Source organism: Clarias gariepinus, chromosome 27 (assembly GCF_024256425.1).
Source record: "Clarias gariepinus isolate MV-2021 ecotype Netherlands chromosome 27, CGAR_prim_01v2, whole genome shotgun sequence".
Lineage (NCBI taxonomy): Eukaryota > Metazoa > Chordata > Actinopteri > Siluriformes > Clariidae > Clarias > Clarias gariepinus.
Window position 1 is genome coordinate 10,405,753 of NC_071126.1, and position 19,786 is coordinate 10,425,538.

Below are 19,786 nucleotides of genomic sequence, written 5' to 3' on the forward strand. Positions count from 1 at the left end.
GATCAAGATACTTGATCACTTGAATACTTCTCTCTCTCATCTGCATCTGTACATTGAAACTTTTATAAAGTAACAGTTTTTCAGATTTCAGATGTCTGATTTGTTCTTCCTCCTAGATCACTGTAGAATACGTTTTGAAAATGTATTCAGTCCTCTCCACTAATACTCAAGAAGAATACTCTGGAAGAATGAAGAAATGAAGAAGAATGCTATCATTTTTTTGTTAACGTAAATCCTTTTTTTTCTATTTGAAGCAATCAGTGACAACTGACAGAATGACATTAGATGCCCTGTGAGAGATAGAGAAATGTACAGTACATTCTTGTAACTTGGTAATGCACATTGTGTAGATTTTGGCCTACACATCATACATATGTATCTGATGTAAAAGGTATGTGCGGTATATAGCGGTTCACCAATTGTCTGCTCTTCCTAGTTTACCAGCCCAAAGAATTAAAAAATAATAATTCCTGCATGATTCTGTATGGTTTATTTTATGTTTTCAATATATTTATTGGAAGATGTGATTTAATTCAGTGTGTTGACATATTTGAAATAGAAATGCAGGGTGACAATTTTTCTTCTAAGAGTTAAGAGCATTTAGAGGGTTAGGGTTACCTACACATGAGTATTACTATTAACAGTTAATACACATTACTATTTTAGTGTTACTAATAGAGATGTTCTGATGTGTACACTGACAGAATTTTGGATTATCCTCAGGTAGGAAAATATTTTTGCTCCTCTTAAAAACAAACAAACAAACAAACAAACAAACAAACAAAAAAGAATAAAAACCTACCATATAACCCTGTTCACTTGCTAAAATTCCACCTCTTTAAAAATGAATTTATTACAATCTAATCTAATCTAATCTAATCTAATCTAATCTATTTTTTCTCAAACAAGGGTTTTTTGAAAAGGAAATAGTGTGTGGGATGACCAACAGCTAAAAACACACCGACTTACCATGCTTGCTATTTGAGCTGCTACTGTAGAGCTATAATTAAATACATATACATGTCATATAATACAAATACATACAACAGTAATGTACAGGTACAAAAAAGGTCTAAAACATCCTTTTAATACAAGGGTCACATTTTCTCACATTTTCTTAAAGTTTAGATATAGGACAACATAATTCAGAGGTTTTGAGACATGAGTGAAATTCAGTGTTTTAATGACACTCCCACTTTTTAAATAATGACAATCAATATTATAAGACTAATTAGCTATTTCATGTAATAAATCCACTATATACCAATTAATATTTTGTACAATGTCCTTTATTCTTTAAAACCTGCTGGATCCAGCTGGGCATAGAGTCAAATAGATGTCTACAGTACTCTGGTGTCACTTGTTTAATCCATGCCTGCTTGATCCCTTCTTGAGAATCATGTAGAGAAATTATCGAATTCACTTTTTGAGCAGCTGTGGACAAGCCGGCTTTAGAAAGTAAAATTCCTGCCACATAATTTTCCATCCATTGTGACTAATTAGTGACATCACATGTTTTTTGCATAGGCAGAACTATAATACATGGCATATGTTGCATTAATACTTTGAGCCACCACTGCATACTTCATATTTGTTTTAAATATCCTTAAGAAATTTACTTCATTTTAAACTGTATAAATACTTTTGAGTTTACAGTTTCGAAGGGTTTCGATTAGTCACTTTATATTTTGTACCTACATGGCCCTTTTTTTTGTACTATTGTATGTTCTGTTGTGTATTTCGACCATCATGCACACACATAAAACACACAGACAGGTTTGCCCAACAAAATTACTTGTAGCATGGGAAGCAGCCACAGAACATCTTCTTGAATGGATTGTTTTTATCATGTCTCTTAGCTCGTTCAAGCCCAATCATGACTTCTTCGAGCTGTGCATCAGTTTTCTGAATGTTGGTGAATATGTAGTCTATCATTGGCCCTTGGTCTTCCACTAGCATGGCCACATCGAGAAACACCTCATGGAGGCTTTGGAGTCGGTTCTCCAACTCCAGCAAATCACGGTGTCTGCTTTCTATCTGGGTGAGTGCAGATCGTGTGGTTTTCCCTTCTGTGAGAATGTTATCATTGAAGATGTTCCACTGCCCCATCTCCAGCATTTGCTCAATCTCCTCACCTGTCACATCCCGCCCCACAATCTCCATCTGCCTCTGGATATGTGTTTTGCATGTTTCTCTGTAGTTCATCTCTGCTTCGTTGTATTCCATCATCACATCACGAAAGTTGTTACTTAGGCCAGCATACTGTGTTCGAGCGATCCTGGCTACAGCCGAATTAATACCATGCTCCTCTTCTAGCTCTTTGGCATGAGAGTCCATCGTATGAAGACGTTTTAGTAAACCCTCCCCGCGAGATTTAATGTCAGCTACAATGACATTGGAGTCTCGCTTTATCGTGCTGGTTCGAGTTGGTTCACTAAGGATGCGTGTGTTTTGCTGTCTGAGCTGCTTTACATCCAAATGGATGAGCTGAATTTCACGTTTTGCATCTTGAACCTCATCAAACACGGAGTCCATCTCATTGTTGTCAAAGACAATGGCCTGCTGACGGAATCCATCTTCCAGGTCCACATTGCTGAATGAGTCTGAGACAGACTCTGCATATTCCTGCTCTTCCAGATTATTTCTGGACACAGCAAGATCCTTTAGTTCACTCAACCTGTCCCTCATGGCTGCCTTGGATGAGAAAGAGACAGGTTAATGTAAAATATCAGCATGTCTGACCTACAGTACAGTACAGTAATTTAAGCTCTCAAGTATTCTACCTTGCTTGTGTAACCACCGGTGAGCATTTTTTAAAGCATAGTATTAAAGCAACATACTTAAATGCAAATTTAAAAAGACCAAAGACAAAGACACAATTGTCAGAAAACACTTTGATGTAAAATCTTACCTTACTAAGAATATTCAGATTATTTTAATGACTACTTGAAACAGGTAGAAAGGGGGGTTCTACTCACCTCGAAAGAATAAAGTCACACAACAAGTTTTACTTAGCAAAAGTATTTAAGGGTGGCGTCACTCACCCAACGAGTTTGCACAAATAGTTTGGAACTCTTGCATGGTGGTATTTCTGTCCAGTAATAATGTTAAAAAATAAGCAAATGTTAGAAAATATATGCTTAGAAATAGTGGTTGGTTCTTTGCTGGTAATTAGCTACTAATTGGAGCATTTTCTAATAGGGGAACACTCTGTTTTAGGGTTCCATATAGAACCTTATAGGTTCCCTCAGAGAGACAATCAGAAAACTCCATGTATAAACTTTAAAATTTTCTTGTGTGTTTTTATTTTGTATATGTATTTGTTAAATAATTACAACTATATATATTCTGTTTTTTAAAGGATGCATGTGTACTTGCTATAATTGTAAAAGATTTAACTTTTGTGAAATTAAAATTATATTAGCCCAGCTTTAGAATGCACCACCTCACAATCATAAAAAAGAATTAATTCAAACATTTAGTTCAACCATACCTTAATGATTTGCCTGAACTGTCAGCAGTGTGAGCCCTTTCTGGAGTCAGGTCTTCTCAGGTGCCATAGCATTGTGAGTGGTTCAGGTTAGTGAGCAGCTGAGAGAGCGTGCGTGGCAGGGCGGTGCCACACCTTTTTGCGCAAGACCTGCATTTAAAATAGAGCAGACGGAAATATTAGCATGTAAATGTAAAGTTTTCATTGTGGAATGAAGATGGGCTGCATATTTTAGGGCTGCAGTGTATTTCTATTTTGAGCAGTCCTTATCCAAAACTATAGAAGAGCTTTTCAGTCTCTATCATAAATACATCCTCGATATGTTATGCCACAAATATACGATGTTGGAAATAAAATATAGTTTCAATCACTCACTTACTCACTCACTCATCTTCTATACCGCTTTATCCTGTATTCAGGGTCGCGGCGCCCTGGAGCCTATCCCAGGAGACTGAGGGCAGAGGCAGGGGACACACTGGACAGGGTGCCAATCCATCGCAGGGCACACACACATACACACTCACATTTACACACTATGGGAAATCTGGACACGCCAATTAGCCTAACCCGCATATCTTTTAGTTTCACCCAGGGTTAAGAAAATTAAAGACGCGGTGGCTCCTGTTTTGAACACAAGGTGGCGCAATTGTGCAAAAAATGAAAAAAAACAACAACAACAAACAAACCCACTGTTCTTTACCTTTTTCTTAAGTAAAGCACAAACGGAAAAAGCATTTAAACAAGTAGGATATAAAGTAACTGTACAAAGAGGACACATACAAACATTTACGTATACAAAGCACATACTGTATCAGTTTTAGTTGGATAAAATGTATTACACAAAACAGTTTCAGTTGCTTTAGCATTCTTGCCTGACTGTACCTTTATTTATTTATTTAATGTAATTCAATTCAATTAAATTTATTTTAATGTGTAATGTGCTTTTAACAACTGTCATTGTCTCAAAGCAGCTTTACACAATCATAAGAATTATGGACGTTTGTATGAAATGTGAATGTGTATGAATCAAAATGATCAGATTGGGATTGTGATCAGATTTCTTTATTTTATTTTATTATTTTTTTGCTATTTTAGTCCATCCACGTGCCAACCACCACATTTGGTGATATTTGGTTACGTAAGGGGCCAGGTTGCCATTTACATACTTACATTTGAGAACACATGTTTTTGGACTGTGGGAGGAACCCAGAGGTAACCCACCAAGCACAGGGAGAACATGCAAACTCCATGCAGAAACTCCACAGACCCCAAGGTGGGAATCGAACCCATACCCGGGAGATGCAAGGTGACAGTGGGCAAGGGGAGTGGGATAATTTGGTGAATTCTGCAAGAACAGAAATGAATAAAGAAAAAGTCTTTTTTAGGAACAACAAGGTATTTAAAGACAAAAGAAATGTTAAATTCAAGTTTGGATGAAATTAAGCAGCTGGGATCAGCACCAAATCTTGCAAGAAGTCTTCGGTCCTTTTATAAAAAAAAGTAATAATAATGATTTTACACACCCAAATAAATTATACAAAGCTTTTGGCTGGATACAGTGTGGTGAAACTAAATAATATAAAAACTGTAGAGTTTAGGCTTATTGGCAAAATGACTACACCATTATATTCTGTATACAGGGTGGTGGTCGCAGGGAACACACACACACACACACACTCATTTTTGGGAATTTGGGAGTGCCAATTAGCCTAATCTGCATGTCTTTGAACTGTGGGAGGAAACCGGGGTACCTGAAGGAAACCTACCAAGTACAGGGAGAACATAAACATACAACCTCCATTTACTGAGATCCCGCAGCAAGAATTGAACCCTGACACTGGAGGGCAAGGCGACAGTGCTAACCATTAGAAAGGAAGAAATTCTGATTAAATTGTCACTTGCTGTAATAAATATTATATTTTCATTAACAGATAATATGTCTACTTAATAAATGTGGATTAATATAATGTAACACTGTATTATTTATTAATTATGCATTAGAATAAGCTTACTGTAAACTCAATATACTAAACTTAAAATTCTGCATACCTCTGTTAAATATACTATATTTATTAAAATAATAATTATCTAAGCTATCCTAAAGACCAAACTGAGGTATTAAAAAACTGCATACAAGATATCCTACAATGAAAATCGTCTAGTTTCAGTGATATGGAAATATTTTTTATAATATATACAGTATATAATATGGGAACGATATTGTATCCCCCTATATATATATATATATATATATATATATATATATAAAATATGGCTTATTGTATGTGCCAAAGTTATAAAAACACATATAGTAGCTACAGGTAACTCCGGCTTCCAGGGTAAACAACACAACAGGTGCAACGGCGGTTAATGGGGCGGAGTTTATAAAAAGCAGGAAGCGGGTGCTGTTATTCGATCTATATATCATGTGCACGAGGAATTCTTACTCATCTATTATTAGTAGATCAGCTCACCTAAGCCCCCCGACGCTCCTACACGCCCTGAGGTCACATGACTCAGCTACCTGTCACTGGAGCAGGCAAAGGATTAGGTCATACTTTACTGAAAGTGAGTATACTTTAAACGTGATCGGGTGATCAATGTTGTGCAAATTTTATATAATATACATGTTTATATATGTTCATGTCGCTTGTTAGAGGTTTATTGTAAAGGAACTATTTAAAGGATTGCGATTTTTTAATGAAGACCGTGAAAAACAGGTAGGAGAATAAACACGCATTCGGATCAGGACATGCTGATGAGGATGGAGAATTAGAACTATTTACACAAACCTAATTTATGATCGCTATTTGCAGATGTACTATTTGCAGATGTTATCTTTTTACTTTATGTCTCATTGCTGTGATTAAAGTTATACATTATTTTTGCAATATCAGCCCAAAGTAGAACAAATAGGTCTATCCTGCTGCATGAGCCTTTGTGTATATTGGGTCAGTCAATCATTTACTCAGAGTATTGGGAGCTCCCTTCCTTTTCCCTGTACACACATGGTCTACAGTACAACAAAGTTTAAATAGGTGGGACGTGTCAGAGCGTCACACTGCCTCCACCAGACCTCCTACTTCCCATATTGCAAATTACTGACAATCATTAGTTACCTACCTTGGGCATTGGGGGCTCAGTGGTATGTTTCATGCCTGTCATGTGGAAGGCCTGGGTTCTATTCCCAACCAATGCCCAAACCTCATTTAATACTGATGGTGTTAGAGTGGAACCGCTACATGAAATCTTTTCCAGCACATTCCAATGATTTTAAATGGTGTTGTGGTTAATACACAGTGGCGGCCAGTTCATATGTAAAAATTAATAATGTTCCCAAATCCATTCTTTCACAATTTAAGCTTGATAAATCTTGCCATTGTGGACCTGGAATCTGCTCGTGCCCACAGGAAGACATTGCTAAACCTAGACCTGACTAATATATGTAAATGTCTTATATCCTAAAGCAATAATATTTTCACACAGTTTCTATCTATCTATCTATCTATCTATCTATCTATCTATCTATATATATATATATATATATATATATATATATATATATATATATATATTTTAAGACATTATAGTTCGACAGTGTCACCTTATTTGTTCAGGCTTTTATTTTGAAAAACCGCTGTTCTTCTTCTTCGGAAAGTTCGGCTGTTTTTTATGACGCTAAAACTTTCTGTTATACTCTCTGCACAATGTGCTCGCGCTTTGTCGGAAGAACGAACTCCAAACTGGAGAAGCGGAATGAGGTATGAAGGAAAATGTGTGGAGTTCGTATTATCAAAAAGAGATGTTGAGAGAATGTCAATACTTAATTTGTTTATGGGTTTATTGCACATTTCATCAATATAAAAGCATATTCTTTCTGTGAACATTTATAGTATATTGTATTTCAACTAAAAGAAGCATTTGATATTTCATTTGTCATAAAGGCTTAACAACATATTTCATATTGGTCATCTGTTGAAATTATTTGTATTGTTTGGAAACATGATTCATATGTGAACATAATGTATGTGCAATTTATTTGTGAAGTTACATAAAAGTACTTGTATTTATTCTGTAGTTTTCACGGTGTTCATGTTGCATGGTGCTCGTTGAGAAGAAGAAATAAAATGACACCCGTTTGAAACTCTCTGCGTCTTGATATCCGAGGGGCCGCTACAGTGAAAACTCATTGCTGCACCAGCCCTGCCATCCCTGGTAAGAAGCTGACGCCATCACATTTGAGGTCCATCCACCAGCCTAATACCAGGCAGTTTACTTTACTTGCATCCAGCTCATGCTCCCAGGCAAGACTTAAAATGGACAGCATGCTTAAGGTACAGCTAAAGCTGCAAAAAACGACACTGGGTGCCTAGGAGCAAAAAGCTAAAAAAGGGACAATTTTTACCCACATCCTTGCAGCATAACTAAAGTGACCTCAATAATAATATGGTATTATAAGGTCAAAATATCTTGCAAACTAATTCTCAGTTCCTAATGCTTCTAAAACTGGTGACTATTTTAAGAAACTAGCTCATGCGCTTGGGTAATGTCTATTTATGAAAAGGTAGAAAGGTCTTTTTTTTTTTTGTTACTGTTTTAAGCTAAAAATCCTTTAGATGTCCATAATCTGTTAATACTCAGCATAAACATTACTCTGTGGTAAAAGATAACTACAGCTTACTTAAGTTAAAATTCAGGCATTGGACAATCAAAGGCAACACTCGACTTAGAGCAGCACAAACAAACAAGATGTCACTTAAAGACACCCCATGCAGGTCTAGCTCACATGAAAGAAAGCTAACAGAGAAAGGCCAAGAGATGCATGACCAAGACACCAGAAAACGTGAGAAAGGATTTAACAAGTCCTATGACGCTTGGAAGCTGGTAGCAAGGGTGACTAGGACAAAATTAAAAACCCTCTGTTCATCAGTAGGCCTTATTGAATTACAGCAAGACATTTAAGCAAAGTATGATGACGTAAACAAGCAGTATGAACCTATACTTCGTAACAGTAACACCACACCAGAGATTGTAAAGAAAATGGATGCCTGTGTTACGCTAACAAAAGACATTTGTGACCTCATAAGTATCTGTCTAGAGACCATTAACCAAGATTATAATGATCAACTTAGAAGGAAAGGGTAAGAGAAACATTAAACAAAGATGAATATGGGTCTGTCTTTGGCTACACTCAAACTGAAACGGTGAGCTCAGTGGAGTCCTCGGAGAGATTGAGCCAGATCAGCCAGTACCCACAGCAGTAGAGTAGGTGCACAAGCCGAGCTTGCGGCTAAGCTGGAACAGTCAAAAGTCATGAAAGTAATCCAAGCACAGCAAGCACATCTTCAGAAGTTAGAAGGTGAATGGAAAATTAAAGAGGCGAAAATGTTAGTAGAAATGAAACAAAAAGAGGTGGAAATGCAACAACAGTTGGAACGAGAGAACCAAAATTGCAGCAGTTACAAGCAGCAAAAGATGTTGCCATAGCAGCAGCTCGTGTGAGAGCATATGATGATTTTGAACGGTTTAAGAACCATGATGAGGTGATTAATGACGCAACTAACTCTGCTTACTACAGAAAGGGAACTAAACCTCGATTAAATCCTGATGCTGCACCATTCCAACCTCACCAAACTGCTCCGGAGGTGACAATGTACCAGGAGTCTGTCAGTCTATCACAAGCAATCGCCAGCTCATCAAGCATGAACCGCTTGCCTGTCCCTAAACCAACCATGTTACGTGGTGACTCTGTACAGTTTACAGATTGGAAGATGTCATTCATAGCTCTTATTGACACAAAGCCCCTCCCACCAAGTGAGAAGATGTTTTATCTAAAAAATTTTCTTGCTGGAGAGGCGCGCAAAGCTGTAAATGGTTTCTTTTATCGAGATTCGGAAAGGACATACAATGGAGCATGGAAAGTCTTAAAAGACAGATATGGGAACCCGTTTATCATACAAAAGGCTTTCCGAGATAAGCTCATGAGATGGCCAAAGATCACCACAACGATCCACTTGCACTACAAGAGTTTGCTGACTTCCTTCAAGGCTGCACTGAGGCGATTCCCCACGTCAAAGGACTAGCTTTCCTTAACGATTGTGAGGAAAACCACAAGTTGCTCAAAAAACTACACGAATGGGTCGTGCGCAAGTGGAGTCGAATTGTTGTAGAGGAACTTGACTCATCCGGAAGCTATCCAGATCTTGCATGCTTCACAAAGTTCCTGAGCAAAGAAGCACGGATAGCCTGTAACTCTATTGCTTCTCCATTGTTGATGAACTTCAAGGCCACAGATGAAAGATCACCAGGAGAGCCAAAGCTCTCAACACAAATACACAAACTAAGAGTTTCACTCAGGAGAAACAAGAAACAAATAGCAGTAAACCAAAACCACCTTGCTCTGTCTGTAAAAGTGAAGCTCATAACATCATCAAGTTTCCCACCTTCGCAGCAAAGAGTGGTGAAGATAAAAAGGCATTCATCTGTGAAAATCGGCTCGGCTTTGGGTGCTTGAGGAAGGGTCACATGACCAAAGATTGTAAGAGACGACACACATGCAACATGCAGCCGTCGTCACCCAACCAGCTTGCACGATGACAGGAAACAAAGACCTGTGGAAGGACCAGCGAATAGCTCCACTTTCACAGAAAACCATGCAAGCTTGGAAATGCATAAGGTCGTATCCCATGCATCAACACAACGTGTTTCAGCTACCTCAAGTATCGTCCCAGGCCTTGTGTCTTCAATACAAGAGCCACACAGAGAAGTACTTACGTACGCAATTTTGAACACACGGAGTGACTCAACGTTTGTCTTAGAAGATGTAATTGACAAACTGAATGTTGATGCCCAACCAGTACAATTAAAATTGAGTACTATGACAGCTATTGATATAATCATATCTAGCAAGTACGAGGACTGCACTCTAAGAACCACATCCAATTACAGCAAGCCTACAGCCGTGACTTTATCCCAGTGGACAAGTCTTACGTCCCAAAGAAGGAAACAGCTTTACTCTGGCCTTATCTCAGACATTTGGCAGATAAGCTACCACCCCTTCAAGACTGATGTGGAGCTCTTGATTGGATATGACTGTCCAGCAGCACTAGCTTCTCTTGAGGTTATCATTGGAGACAAAAATCAACTGTTTGCACAGAGATCAAAACTAGGATGGAGTATCATAGGCTCATCAAATCCTCACCTAGACAGACAAGGAAGTCAGTGCTTTGTGCATCGGCTCACAGTAAAGGAACTGCCAATTCCATCGGCGACAGATGGAAGCCCTAAAAGCCCTAGAAGGAGACTTCACCGAGAGAACTTATGAAGATAAATATGTGTCCCAGAACGATGTTCATTTCATAAATTTTCTCAGTGACAACATCACGCAGAAGAAAGACGGACATTATGAGATGCCCCTCCCTTTCAAGGGCAATAGTCCACCCAACCTTTCAAACAACAAGAGGCTAGCCACAGTTCGCCTGCAATACCTTAAGAAGAAATTAAAGACCAATAAACAATATTATGATCAATACAAAACATTTATGGAAGAAACAATTAACCAGGGTGATGCAGAGCCTGCCCCTACAACGTTTGCAGGAGAGACTGAGTGGTACCTTCAGCATCACGGCATCTATCACCCCAGAAAACCAGACAAGCTGAGAGTCGTATTCGACTGTTCAGCCAAATTCCATGGTGTTTTTCTAAACGACACTTTGCTAACTGGGCCTGATCTTATCAATCCTTTAGTAGGAGTTCTCTGCCGCTTCAGGAAAGAGGCCGTAGCGATCATCTGGGATATCGAAATAATGTTTTATCAGTTCTCCGTCACTCCTGAATCCCGGAATTATCTGAAATTTCTCTGGTAGAAAGGTGGAGATTTGGAGAAGGAACCACAGGAATACAGCATGGTGGTTCATCTCTTCGGAGCCGCCTCGTCTCCAGGATGTGCCAACTTTGGCTTAAAACATCTCGCACGACAACACAAAGCTGCCTATCCACTAGCATCAACATTTGTGGAGAAAAACTTTTATGTTGATAACGGGCTAGTCAGCGTCCCATCAGTTGAGGAAGCCCAGAAACTGATCATTAAGTCACAGGAGTTGTGCAAAAGAGGAGGTCTACGCTTCCATAAATTTAACTCAAATGAAGAAGCAGCCCTCACCTGCTTAGATCCCTCCGAAAGAGCAGCAACCATCGAACCTCTAGGACTGGATCCAACCCTATCAGAGCGTGCACTCAGCATTCAATGGTCGATTGAAACTAACACTTTCAGTTTTAGCAGCAGCTTGAAAGATCAGCCTTCAACCAGGCTTGGTTTCCTTTCTTCCTCTTGGATTCATCGCTCCATTTAGCCTAACTGGAAAGCGTATACTTCAAGAGCTGTGTCACAGAGGCATCGGATGGGACGATCCACTTCCAGAAGATATGAGGCCACTGTGGGAGGAGTGGATAATTGGGCTTCAGAGGTTGAAAGAGGTTACAATCCCAAGATGTTACCACCCACACGGCTTTCATAACATTGTCAGAGTAGAGTTGCACCATTTTTTTGGATGCCAGCTGCGTGGGATACGGTGCATGTTCTTACCTCAGGTTCCAAAATGACAAGGATGAAGTCCATTGCAGTCTTGTTCTGGCGAAAGCAAGGGTTGCACCCTCAAAGGTCTTAAGTATCCCGAGACTAGAACTCGCAGCAGCTGTGGTTTCTACAAAAGTCAGTGTCATGTTAAAAAGTGAACTTGACATAAAGATTGATGAAGAGGTTTTCTGGACAGACTCACAAGTTGTGCTTCCGTATATTAACAATGATGCCCGTAGGTTCCACATATTTGTTGCTGCGAGGACCAAAGTTTCTCTGGGGGAGTAAATTACTTCTAACACCCAGCACTCCATCAGAATTACTCATCTGAAGTCAAGACAATTCCGGTGTTTGCAACGGAAGTCAAAAACTGCAATGACATCCTCAGGCGTTTCAGTCAGTTTTCCTCCTGGACAACAATTATTAAGGTGGTGGCAAGAATCAAGAGGTTGGGTTCTAAACAGAAACGACACAGTGAGTATGTGACTGTTAAGGAGCGTGAGAAGGCTGCAGACGAAGTAATTAAGATCGTACAACAGCAAGCCTTCCCCCAGGAGATAAAGATGCTTCAGGGTAAAAAGGACCTTCCAAACTCAAGCTCTCTTTTCCGTCTCGACCCTATCTGGTCTGAAGGACTTCTCTGTGTTGGTGGGAGGTTGAAAGAGTCATTGCTCTGTTACAAAGTCAAGCACCCAGTCATCCTACCGAATAACAGCCACATCACCAAGCTGATTGTGTCTCATTTCCACGCTGAAACGTGCCATCAGGGTCGAAGCCAGACTTTAATGGAGCTTCGGGCCTATGGATTCTGGGTAATTGGTGGGAGAAAGTTGGTTGCAAAGCTTATACACACTTGTGTGCTTTGCAAAAAACTGCGACGGCCGACAGAAAGACAACAAATGGCCGAGCTTTCTGCAGAACGTGTCGAAGCCTCAGCACCTTTCACGCACAGCGGCATGGATTGTTTCGGTCCTTTCATTGTGAAGAGAGCCCGCAAAGAATACCAAAGATACGGCTTAATTTTCACATGTCTGTACTCTAGAGCTGTTCATATTGAAATGCTCGAAGATTTGTCAACAGACTCATTCATCAACTCATTGAGATGCTTCATTAGCCTGAGAGGAGCTGTTCAAAAACTTCGCTGTGACCAAGGTTCTAACTTCGTTGGCGCCAGGAATGAGCTCAAGGAAGCACTTAAACAGTGTGATACTAAGCTACTGGAAATCTTCCTGACTGAGAAGCAGTGCGAATTTGTCTTCAATGCTCCCTCTGACAGTCCTGCAGGTGGTGTCTGGGAACGCCGGATCAGAACTGTTCGAAATGTGCTGAATGCCACCTTCGCACAGTGCCCAGGTCTACTTGATGATGCCTCCCTCAGAACACTGCTATATGAGGCCATGGCTATTGTTAACAGCCGTCCATTAACAGTGGATGGAATCAATGATCCTTAGGCACTGGAGCCTATAACACCGAATCACCTCATTATGATGAAATCTAAAGTTGCTCTTCCTCCTCCTGGAGTATTTGTCAAGGAGGTCCTGTATGTGACAAAGAGGTGGAGAAGAGTTCAGTATCTCATTGAACTGTTTTGGAGCCGCTGGAAAAGGGAGTATCTGCTGAACATATCCTTGAGAGAGAAATGGCACTCACCTCAACGCAACCTCCAAGTGAATGACATTGTCATTATTAAAGATGACAACCTCCCAAGAAATCAGTGGCAACTTGGACGAGTGATTGAGACCGTTCAAAATAGTGATGGCTTGGTTCGTCGAGTAAAAGTGCAAGTTGGGGAGAAGAAATCTCATAAAAAACAAGATCCTTCTTCCAAGCCCTCCGTTATTGAGAGACCAATCAAAAAATTGGTGCTCCTCCTAGAGAACAGACTATAAGAAAGCGATTGATAACACTGCACACACTGCTCTGTGGTACACCTCTGATAGCTTAAATTCAGGCTGTTTTTTTTTTTTTTTTTTTTTTATCTATGTGAGTCAAGAAATCCTGCACAATTCACTTACTCTTTGTATGTTTGTTCATTCATTGTACTAGGATTTGGTGGGAGTGTAAATGTCTTATATCCTAAAGCAATAATATTTTCCTACACAGTTTATAAGTTTATACATATATTTTTTAAGACATTATATTTCGACAGTGTCACCTTATCTGTTCAGGCTTTTATTTTGAAAAAGCGCTGTTCTTTTTCGAAAAGTTCGGCTGTTTTTTATGACGCTAAAACTTCCTGTTATACTCTCTGCACAATATGCTCGCGCTTCGTCGGAAGAACGTACTCCGAACTGTGATGGTGTGTTGAGATAGAGAGCATGGTAGCTGATGGTGTAAACTCCTTGAATTAGCGCCCTTGGAGAAGCGGAATGAGGTATGTGTGGAGTTTGTATTATTAAAAAGAGATTTTGAGAGAACTTAATACTAAATACTAAAGAATACTTAATTTCTTTATGGGTTTATTTCATCAATATAAAAGCATATTCTTTCTGTGAACATTTATAATATATTGTATTTCAACTAAAAGAAGCATTTGATATTTCATTTGTCATAAAGGCTTAAAAACATATTTCATATTTCATATTGGTCATCTGTTGAAATTATTTGTATTGTTTGGAAACATGATTCATATGTGAACATAATGTATGTGCAATTTATTTGTGAAGCTACATAAAAGTATTTGTATTTATTCTGTAGTTTTCACGGTGTTCATGTTGCATGGTGCTCGTTAAGAAGAAGAAATAAAATGACACCCGTTTGAAACTCTCTGCGTCTTGATATCCAAGGGGCCGCTACAAAATAAGCAACACTGGATCACAACACTGCCTCTAGAGCAGTGGCGGCCGGTCAATAAGGGATGCAGGGCCCCCCTTAAAGTTAGGCAGAAAGGAATGCTGCTTTAACATATAATTATTAAACATAATAAATATTTATTTTAATAAATAAAGTCATTTAGTCGAGTATTCTGATGTATTTCCCAAAATAATTAATTAACATTTAAAAAACATTTTTATAAACTGTATTACGTTCATTTGTGTTCGTGTACGCGGGGCGCCGGACACACGAGTTGCACATGAGATTTGAGACTGAGCTCTAATTGGATTTTATCATATCATCCTTGGGCCGCTGCACCGTGCGCCATGAACCCTCCCACTTTTTCTTAGCGAATCAATATTGTTTTTAAATATTTGGGCTCATGTGATTGGACCATTCTCAACGAGTCTTATTAACGGCCGGCAGATTGTTAGTTAATTGTATTGAATAGTGATTGACATGGAAGCCAGCTAAATATGAAAGAAAATTCTGTAATTTCTTTGCTAAAATACCCCTTCGCAAGGCGATTGGACAAAGAAAGAAAAAAGTTAGAGAGCTTGGACCAGATCGACCTGATCTAATTACGCAGCAGTCACGTGATTCCCCCTACCCCCCCCCCCCCCCCCAAAAAAAAGAAATTACTAAAAAAATTATTAAAAATTGCACCAGCCGCTACTGCTCCAGAGGCTTGTACAGTGGCCACTATGAAGGGGGTGCATACACTTCCCTTCTTACTCTGAAACACCCTCGCTCATGTGGAATATGGTCAGTCTAGACTCATCAGACCATATGACTTTTTTCATTGCCTTAGAGAACCATCTTTATGCTCCCTTTTGGACACACAGGTCTTATTGTGTGTGTAAATGCTATGTGTAAATGTTTACTATTAAACATAGCTGTGGTTTCTACTGTCATTTTTTTATGGTGCAACATTACCAAAGATTCAAGTCTTTTTTTCTATAGCAAAGTTGCTGGTTCAGCACCATCCTTCCAGGTTTCAATAATTAATGCAATTCCAGTAATTTCAGCAATATTCAGAATCATTGATACAGCTGACAAATTGTGCATCATAAAAAAATGCTACAGGTACAAAGTGTGGCATTTCACAACAGTGTAGGTTGGATGTCCCTTATGAAATTACCACTATGTAGATTTCATTACAGACACCTTAAGGCTGTATATGCATATATACTGTATATCATAACACTGATGCTGGAAAACTGAAACTGGTATGCAAACAAGTCTGACTTGTTGGGCAAGTCCAGCACATGCAAATCAGGTCAAGAAAAAAGGATAGAAAAATCTGTTGCTGTTTCTCATGCCATGTTGGCTTGTATTTTGACACGTGCCTGTTTATCATTTTTACCAGGTTTTTCCAGCTATGAAGGACAGACTAAGCGAACTTCAGGCAATCTCCGCCTCCAGAAGTGATGTAGACATCAGGAAAAGTGCAGCAGCTTTCCCACATTCATTGAAGAAGTGTCATGAAGAACCTCTTCAGAAACATGGAACTGACCCTGAGATGAAAGCCATATTTAATGAAGCTAATAATATTCGGCATGACATTCACCTAATTCTTTTGGATGTGAAGCATTTTGAAGAGCAGAACTCTCATGCTTGGAATGAGCAGCAAAATTTTATTCTAGACACTAATTCCATTGCTGCTAACATTAAGTCCCGTGCTAAAGACGTGCTTGCACGTCTTCGCACCATGGACATGCGTGCTAGTGAGCTAGAGAAAAGCCATGGGATCAGAAGTGCCCTTTCTCGAATTGCACGAACACAGTATGCTGGTTTAAGTAGCAGCTTCCGTGATGTGATGATGGAATACAACAAAGCTGAGATGAGCCACAGAGAAATGTGCAAAATGTTTATCCAGAGGCAGATGGAGATTGTGGGGCGAGAGGTGACTGGTGAAGAGATTGAGGAAATGCTAATTAATGACCAGTGGAACATCTTTAGTGAGGGCCTTGTCACAGAGGGGAAAACCATACAGTCTGCACTCAGCCAGATTGAAAACCGACACACGGAGCTACTGGAACTGGAGAGCCGCATAAGAAGCATCCACGAAGTGTTTCTAGACATGGCCATGCTAGTAGAAGAACAGAACAACATGATTGACTACATACAGACAAATGTCCAAAAAACTGATGCAGATATAAAGAGTGTGCTGGATAAGCTTGTAAAGGCCGAGAAATATGATAAAAGCAACCCCTTCAAGAAGCTCTTTTTTAGGAAGCGTTAATCAACTGTGTATCATCTTTGTACTTTGTACACTGCCTTTAAGATTTTTTTGTGTACTACTTAAAAGATGAATTTTTATAACAGATAATATTGTAATTTTAAAAGTTGGATAAAATGGACACATTAACTGTTACTAAGTTCTAACATTGATGGGTTTGTCTTATGAGTAACACCATTTTTATATGTTAAGCTGTATCAAAAAAAGTTTTCCTCCCAAAGATTTGACTATGTAGGTATGAATATTGGAGGTAAAAAATAAACAACAAATGTTTAACACTGTTTCTTTTTTATGTACTATATAATATGCACTACTGTATATAGTCAACATTTTTATGGACATCTGGCCATGTCTTCACACCTATTCCAGATTAATCGTTATTTACTGTAAATCCACACTTTTCGAGGAAGGCTTTCCATATTGGTTAGGTGTGTTTTGATACCTTTCTATTTTGGCCAACATTTATTTTTATTGTGAATTGTGCTGCATTGGCTTTTCTGTGGATTCAGACCTGGTGGCAAGGCTTTGCTCCCCACAGGCATAGATGAGTCTTGGGTGCCAACAATCCTGCCACCAGATAACTCAAGCATAATTCATAATCAGTATTATTTGTTTTACCTGGCGGGGGTCTTAATGTTATCGCTGTTATCAGGTTCAATCTCAAGTAGGCTTTTATTGTCATTTTAAGTACAGTATATACTGTTCAGGACCAAGTGAAACAAAACAATGTTCCTCCAGAACCAAGGTTCTTTTAACAATATAAATTAACAAAATAAACTCTTCAACTAAGACTCTTTATTAACTGATTAGCTAAGACAAAAAAAATTAACACCAACTAAGTACTATACAAAAAGACAATATAAAGTGCATATGCTAATGAGTTAAAGTAGTGCAAGTAAATTGTTCGTGTAATGATAGATAAAAAACAGTAAACATTCTTGTTAAAGTAGCAGCAAGAAAAGAGTTCTAGTGCAAATAATTGCAGGTTGGCGTGTGAAATTGCTAGATGGTTGTAGATCAGTGTGTTTGAGCGTGTGTGTTTGTCAGTGCAGTCTCACTGTACTTTAGGTCATTGTGTTTATCTGAATGAGTAAGTATGTCTGTATGTGTGTGTGTGTGTGTGTTTGTGCGTGTGTGTGTGCATTTATTAGTCCAGTCCCTATTATTGAGGAGATGAATGGTTTGTGGGAAGAAGCTGTTACACAGTCTGGATGTGAGGGCCCGAATGCTTCCCACCTTTTTCCAAAAGACAGGAGGGTGAAGACTGTGTGAGGGGTGTGTCTGATCAGCCACAATGCTGGTGGTTTTGCGGGTGCAGCAAAATATATAAAGTGGTCAAATATCTTTTTGACATCAACTCTACTAATATTTATTATATTATTATATATCTGGCCCAACTAATCACTTTGTTATACATCACTCTTTTGTATACATTTATTTGTCTATCAGGTGTTAAATATAGGCATGTAGAAAAATATAGAAAATATAGAATGTTAATAAAATGTTTACATACTGGACTTATATCATCTCAGAGAAGAGCCGAGCAGAGCTCCTTGTTGAATAAATTAATTCCTTAAGAGACCCATGCGCCCTCTAGTGGCGGCTGCATAGAATGGTAGACATAGCTGAATTTGAAAAAAAAAAAAAAAAACACAACAACTTTAAACACAAGGTAAAATTGCCTAAACAGTTGTAATGGTGACATTGAAACATTTTTTAATTATTGGTATCCTAGAAATTAACTCCACCATTTACACTACACGCTGTCTTCGTTAAGTGTACAGTATCCTTCGCAATCTGATGACTTTGCACATCACCTGTTCCTGTTATTGCCCTCAGGTAGAAGAAGGTACAGGTCCATACATATGATTAGTCACCCCCCTCTCTGCCCTTGCCCCCATCTATTCTTTCATATCACACATCACTATTACAATAACTGTGAACTGGAGCACACACAATAGACACACTTTTCTTGTGGTTCGTTGCCCTCCCGCTTTATATCCTATTTCACATAGCCATTATGGTTACTGCACTGCTGCACTATGGTTGCACTTTACTACATGCCAGGAAAGATGATGCTCTAATGATATCTCATTGTTATTCTAATGATATCTGTATGATCTAATGATAACTTAAACATAGTGTGATGGTCTGGGGCTGCTTTGCATATTTACTGTAGGTCCTGGATGACTTTGCCTGAATTTTGCGCTTTACCAAAAAATCGTAAAGGAGAATGTCCAGCCATCAGTTTGTGATCTCAAGCTCAAGAACACTTGGAGTATGCAGCAGAACAATGATCCACAACACCTCTGAGCAAATCCACCTCTGAATGGCCCAAAAAACTAAATTAAATCTGATTGAGATGACCTTAAACAGGTTGTTCATGCTGGAAAACCCTCCAATGCAGCTTAATTAAAACAATTCTGCAAAGAAGAGTGGGCCACAATTCCTCCACAGTGAACGATTCATTGTCAGCTACCGCAAACACTTGATTGCAGGAGTTGATGCCAAGGGTGGCACAACCATTAATTATGTTTAGGGGCAATTTCTCTTAATAAATTAAACAGTTATTCAAAAACAGTGTTTTGTATTTACTCAGGTTATCTTTGTGTAATATTCCAATTAGTTTGATGACCTCAATCAAATATGTATGACAAATATGCAA

The 19,786-nt window shown here is 38.8% G+C and overlaps 2 protein-coding genes across 8 annotated transcripts; one reads left to right on the plus strand and one right to left on the minus strand.

Annotated features, from left to right (window-relative positions):
* Positions 1-1,067: 1,067 nt before the first annotated feature.
* Positions 1,068-3,595, minus strand: stx11b.1 (syntaxin 11b, tandem duplicate 1). Of its 5 annotated transcripts, none has more exons than XM_053489240.1 (3): positions 3,494-3,595; positions 3,045-3,091; positions 1,068-2,690 (listed from the first exon to the last, which is right to left on the minus strand). In XM_053489240.1, exons 2-3 carry the CDS (start codon positions 3,079-3,081, stop codon positions 1,792-1,794), a joined length of 936 nt encoding a protein of 311 aa, XP_053345215.1. In that variant the 5' UTR covers positions 3,082-3,091; positions 3,494-3,595; the 3' UTR covers positions 1,068-1,791. The 5 variants fall into 5 exon arrangements, with proteins under 5 accessions (XP_053345215.1, XP_053345217.1, XP_053345218.1 ...); XM_053489242.1 differs by having other exon boundaries at positions 1,068-2,694; positions 3,494-3,594; XM_053489243.1 differs by having other exon boundaries at positions 2,979-3,091; positions 3,494-3,594.
* Positions 3,596-6,015: 2,420 nt separating this feature from the next.
* On the plus strand, positions 6,016-17,397 carry LOC128514669 (syntaxin-11-like). Of its 3 annotated transcripts, XM_053488467.1 has the most exons (4): positions 7,159-7,251; positions 7,569-7,705; positions 14,344-14,439; positions 16,249-17,397. In XM_053488467.1, the coding sequence occupies exon 4, from the start codon at positions 16,261-16,263 to the stop codon at positions 17,122-17,124; it is 864 nt and encodes a 287-aa protein (XP_053344442.1). In that variant the 5' UTR covers positions 7,159-7,251; positions 7,569-7,705; positions 14,344-14,439; positions 16,249-16,260; the 3' UTR covers positions 17,125-17,397. The 3 variants fall into 3 exon arrangements, with proteins under 3 accessions (XP_053344441.1, XP_053344442.1, XP_053344440.1); XM_053488466.1 differs by lacking the exons at positions 7,159-7,251; positions 14,344-14,439 and adding an exon at positions 6,016-6,058; XM_053488465.1 differs by lacking the exon at positions 14,344-14,439.
* The last annotated feature ends 2,389 nt before the right edge of the window (positions 17,398-19,786 follow it).

Bases quoted from the DNA above. Each gene is read 5' to 3' on its own strand.
- stx11b.1 (XM_053489240.1), bottom strand. From the start codon at position 3,081: ATGCAAGAGTTCCAAACTATTTGTGCAAACTCGTTGG. The intron at 2,691-3,044 runs GTGAGTGACGCC...CATCCAAGGCAG, and splicing joins TATTTGTGCAAACTCGTTGG to CCATGAGGGACAGGTTGAGT.
- LOC128514669 (XM_053488466.1), top strand. From the start codon at position 16,261: ATGAAGGACAGACTAAGCGAACTTCAGGCAATCTCCGCCTCCAGAAGT.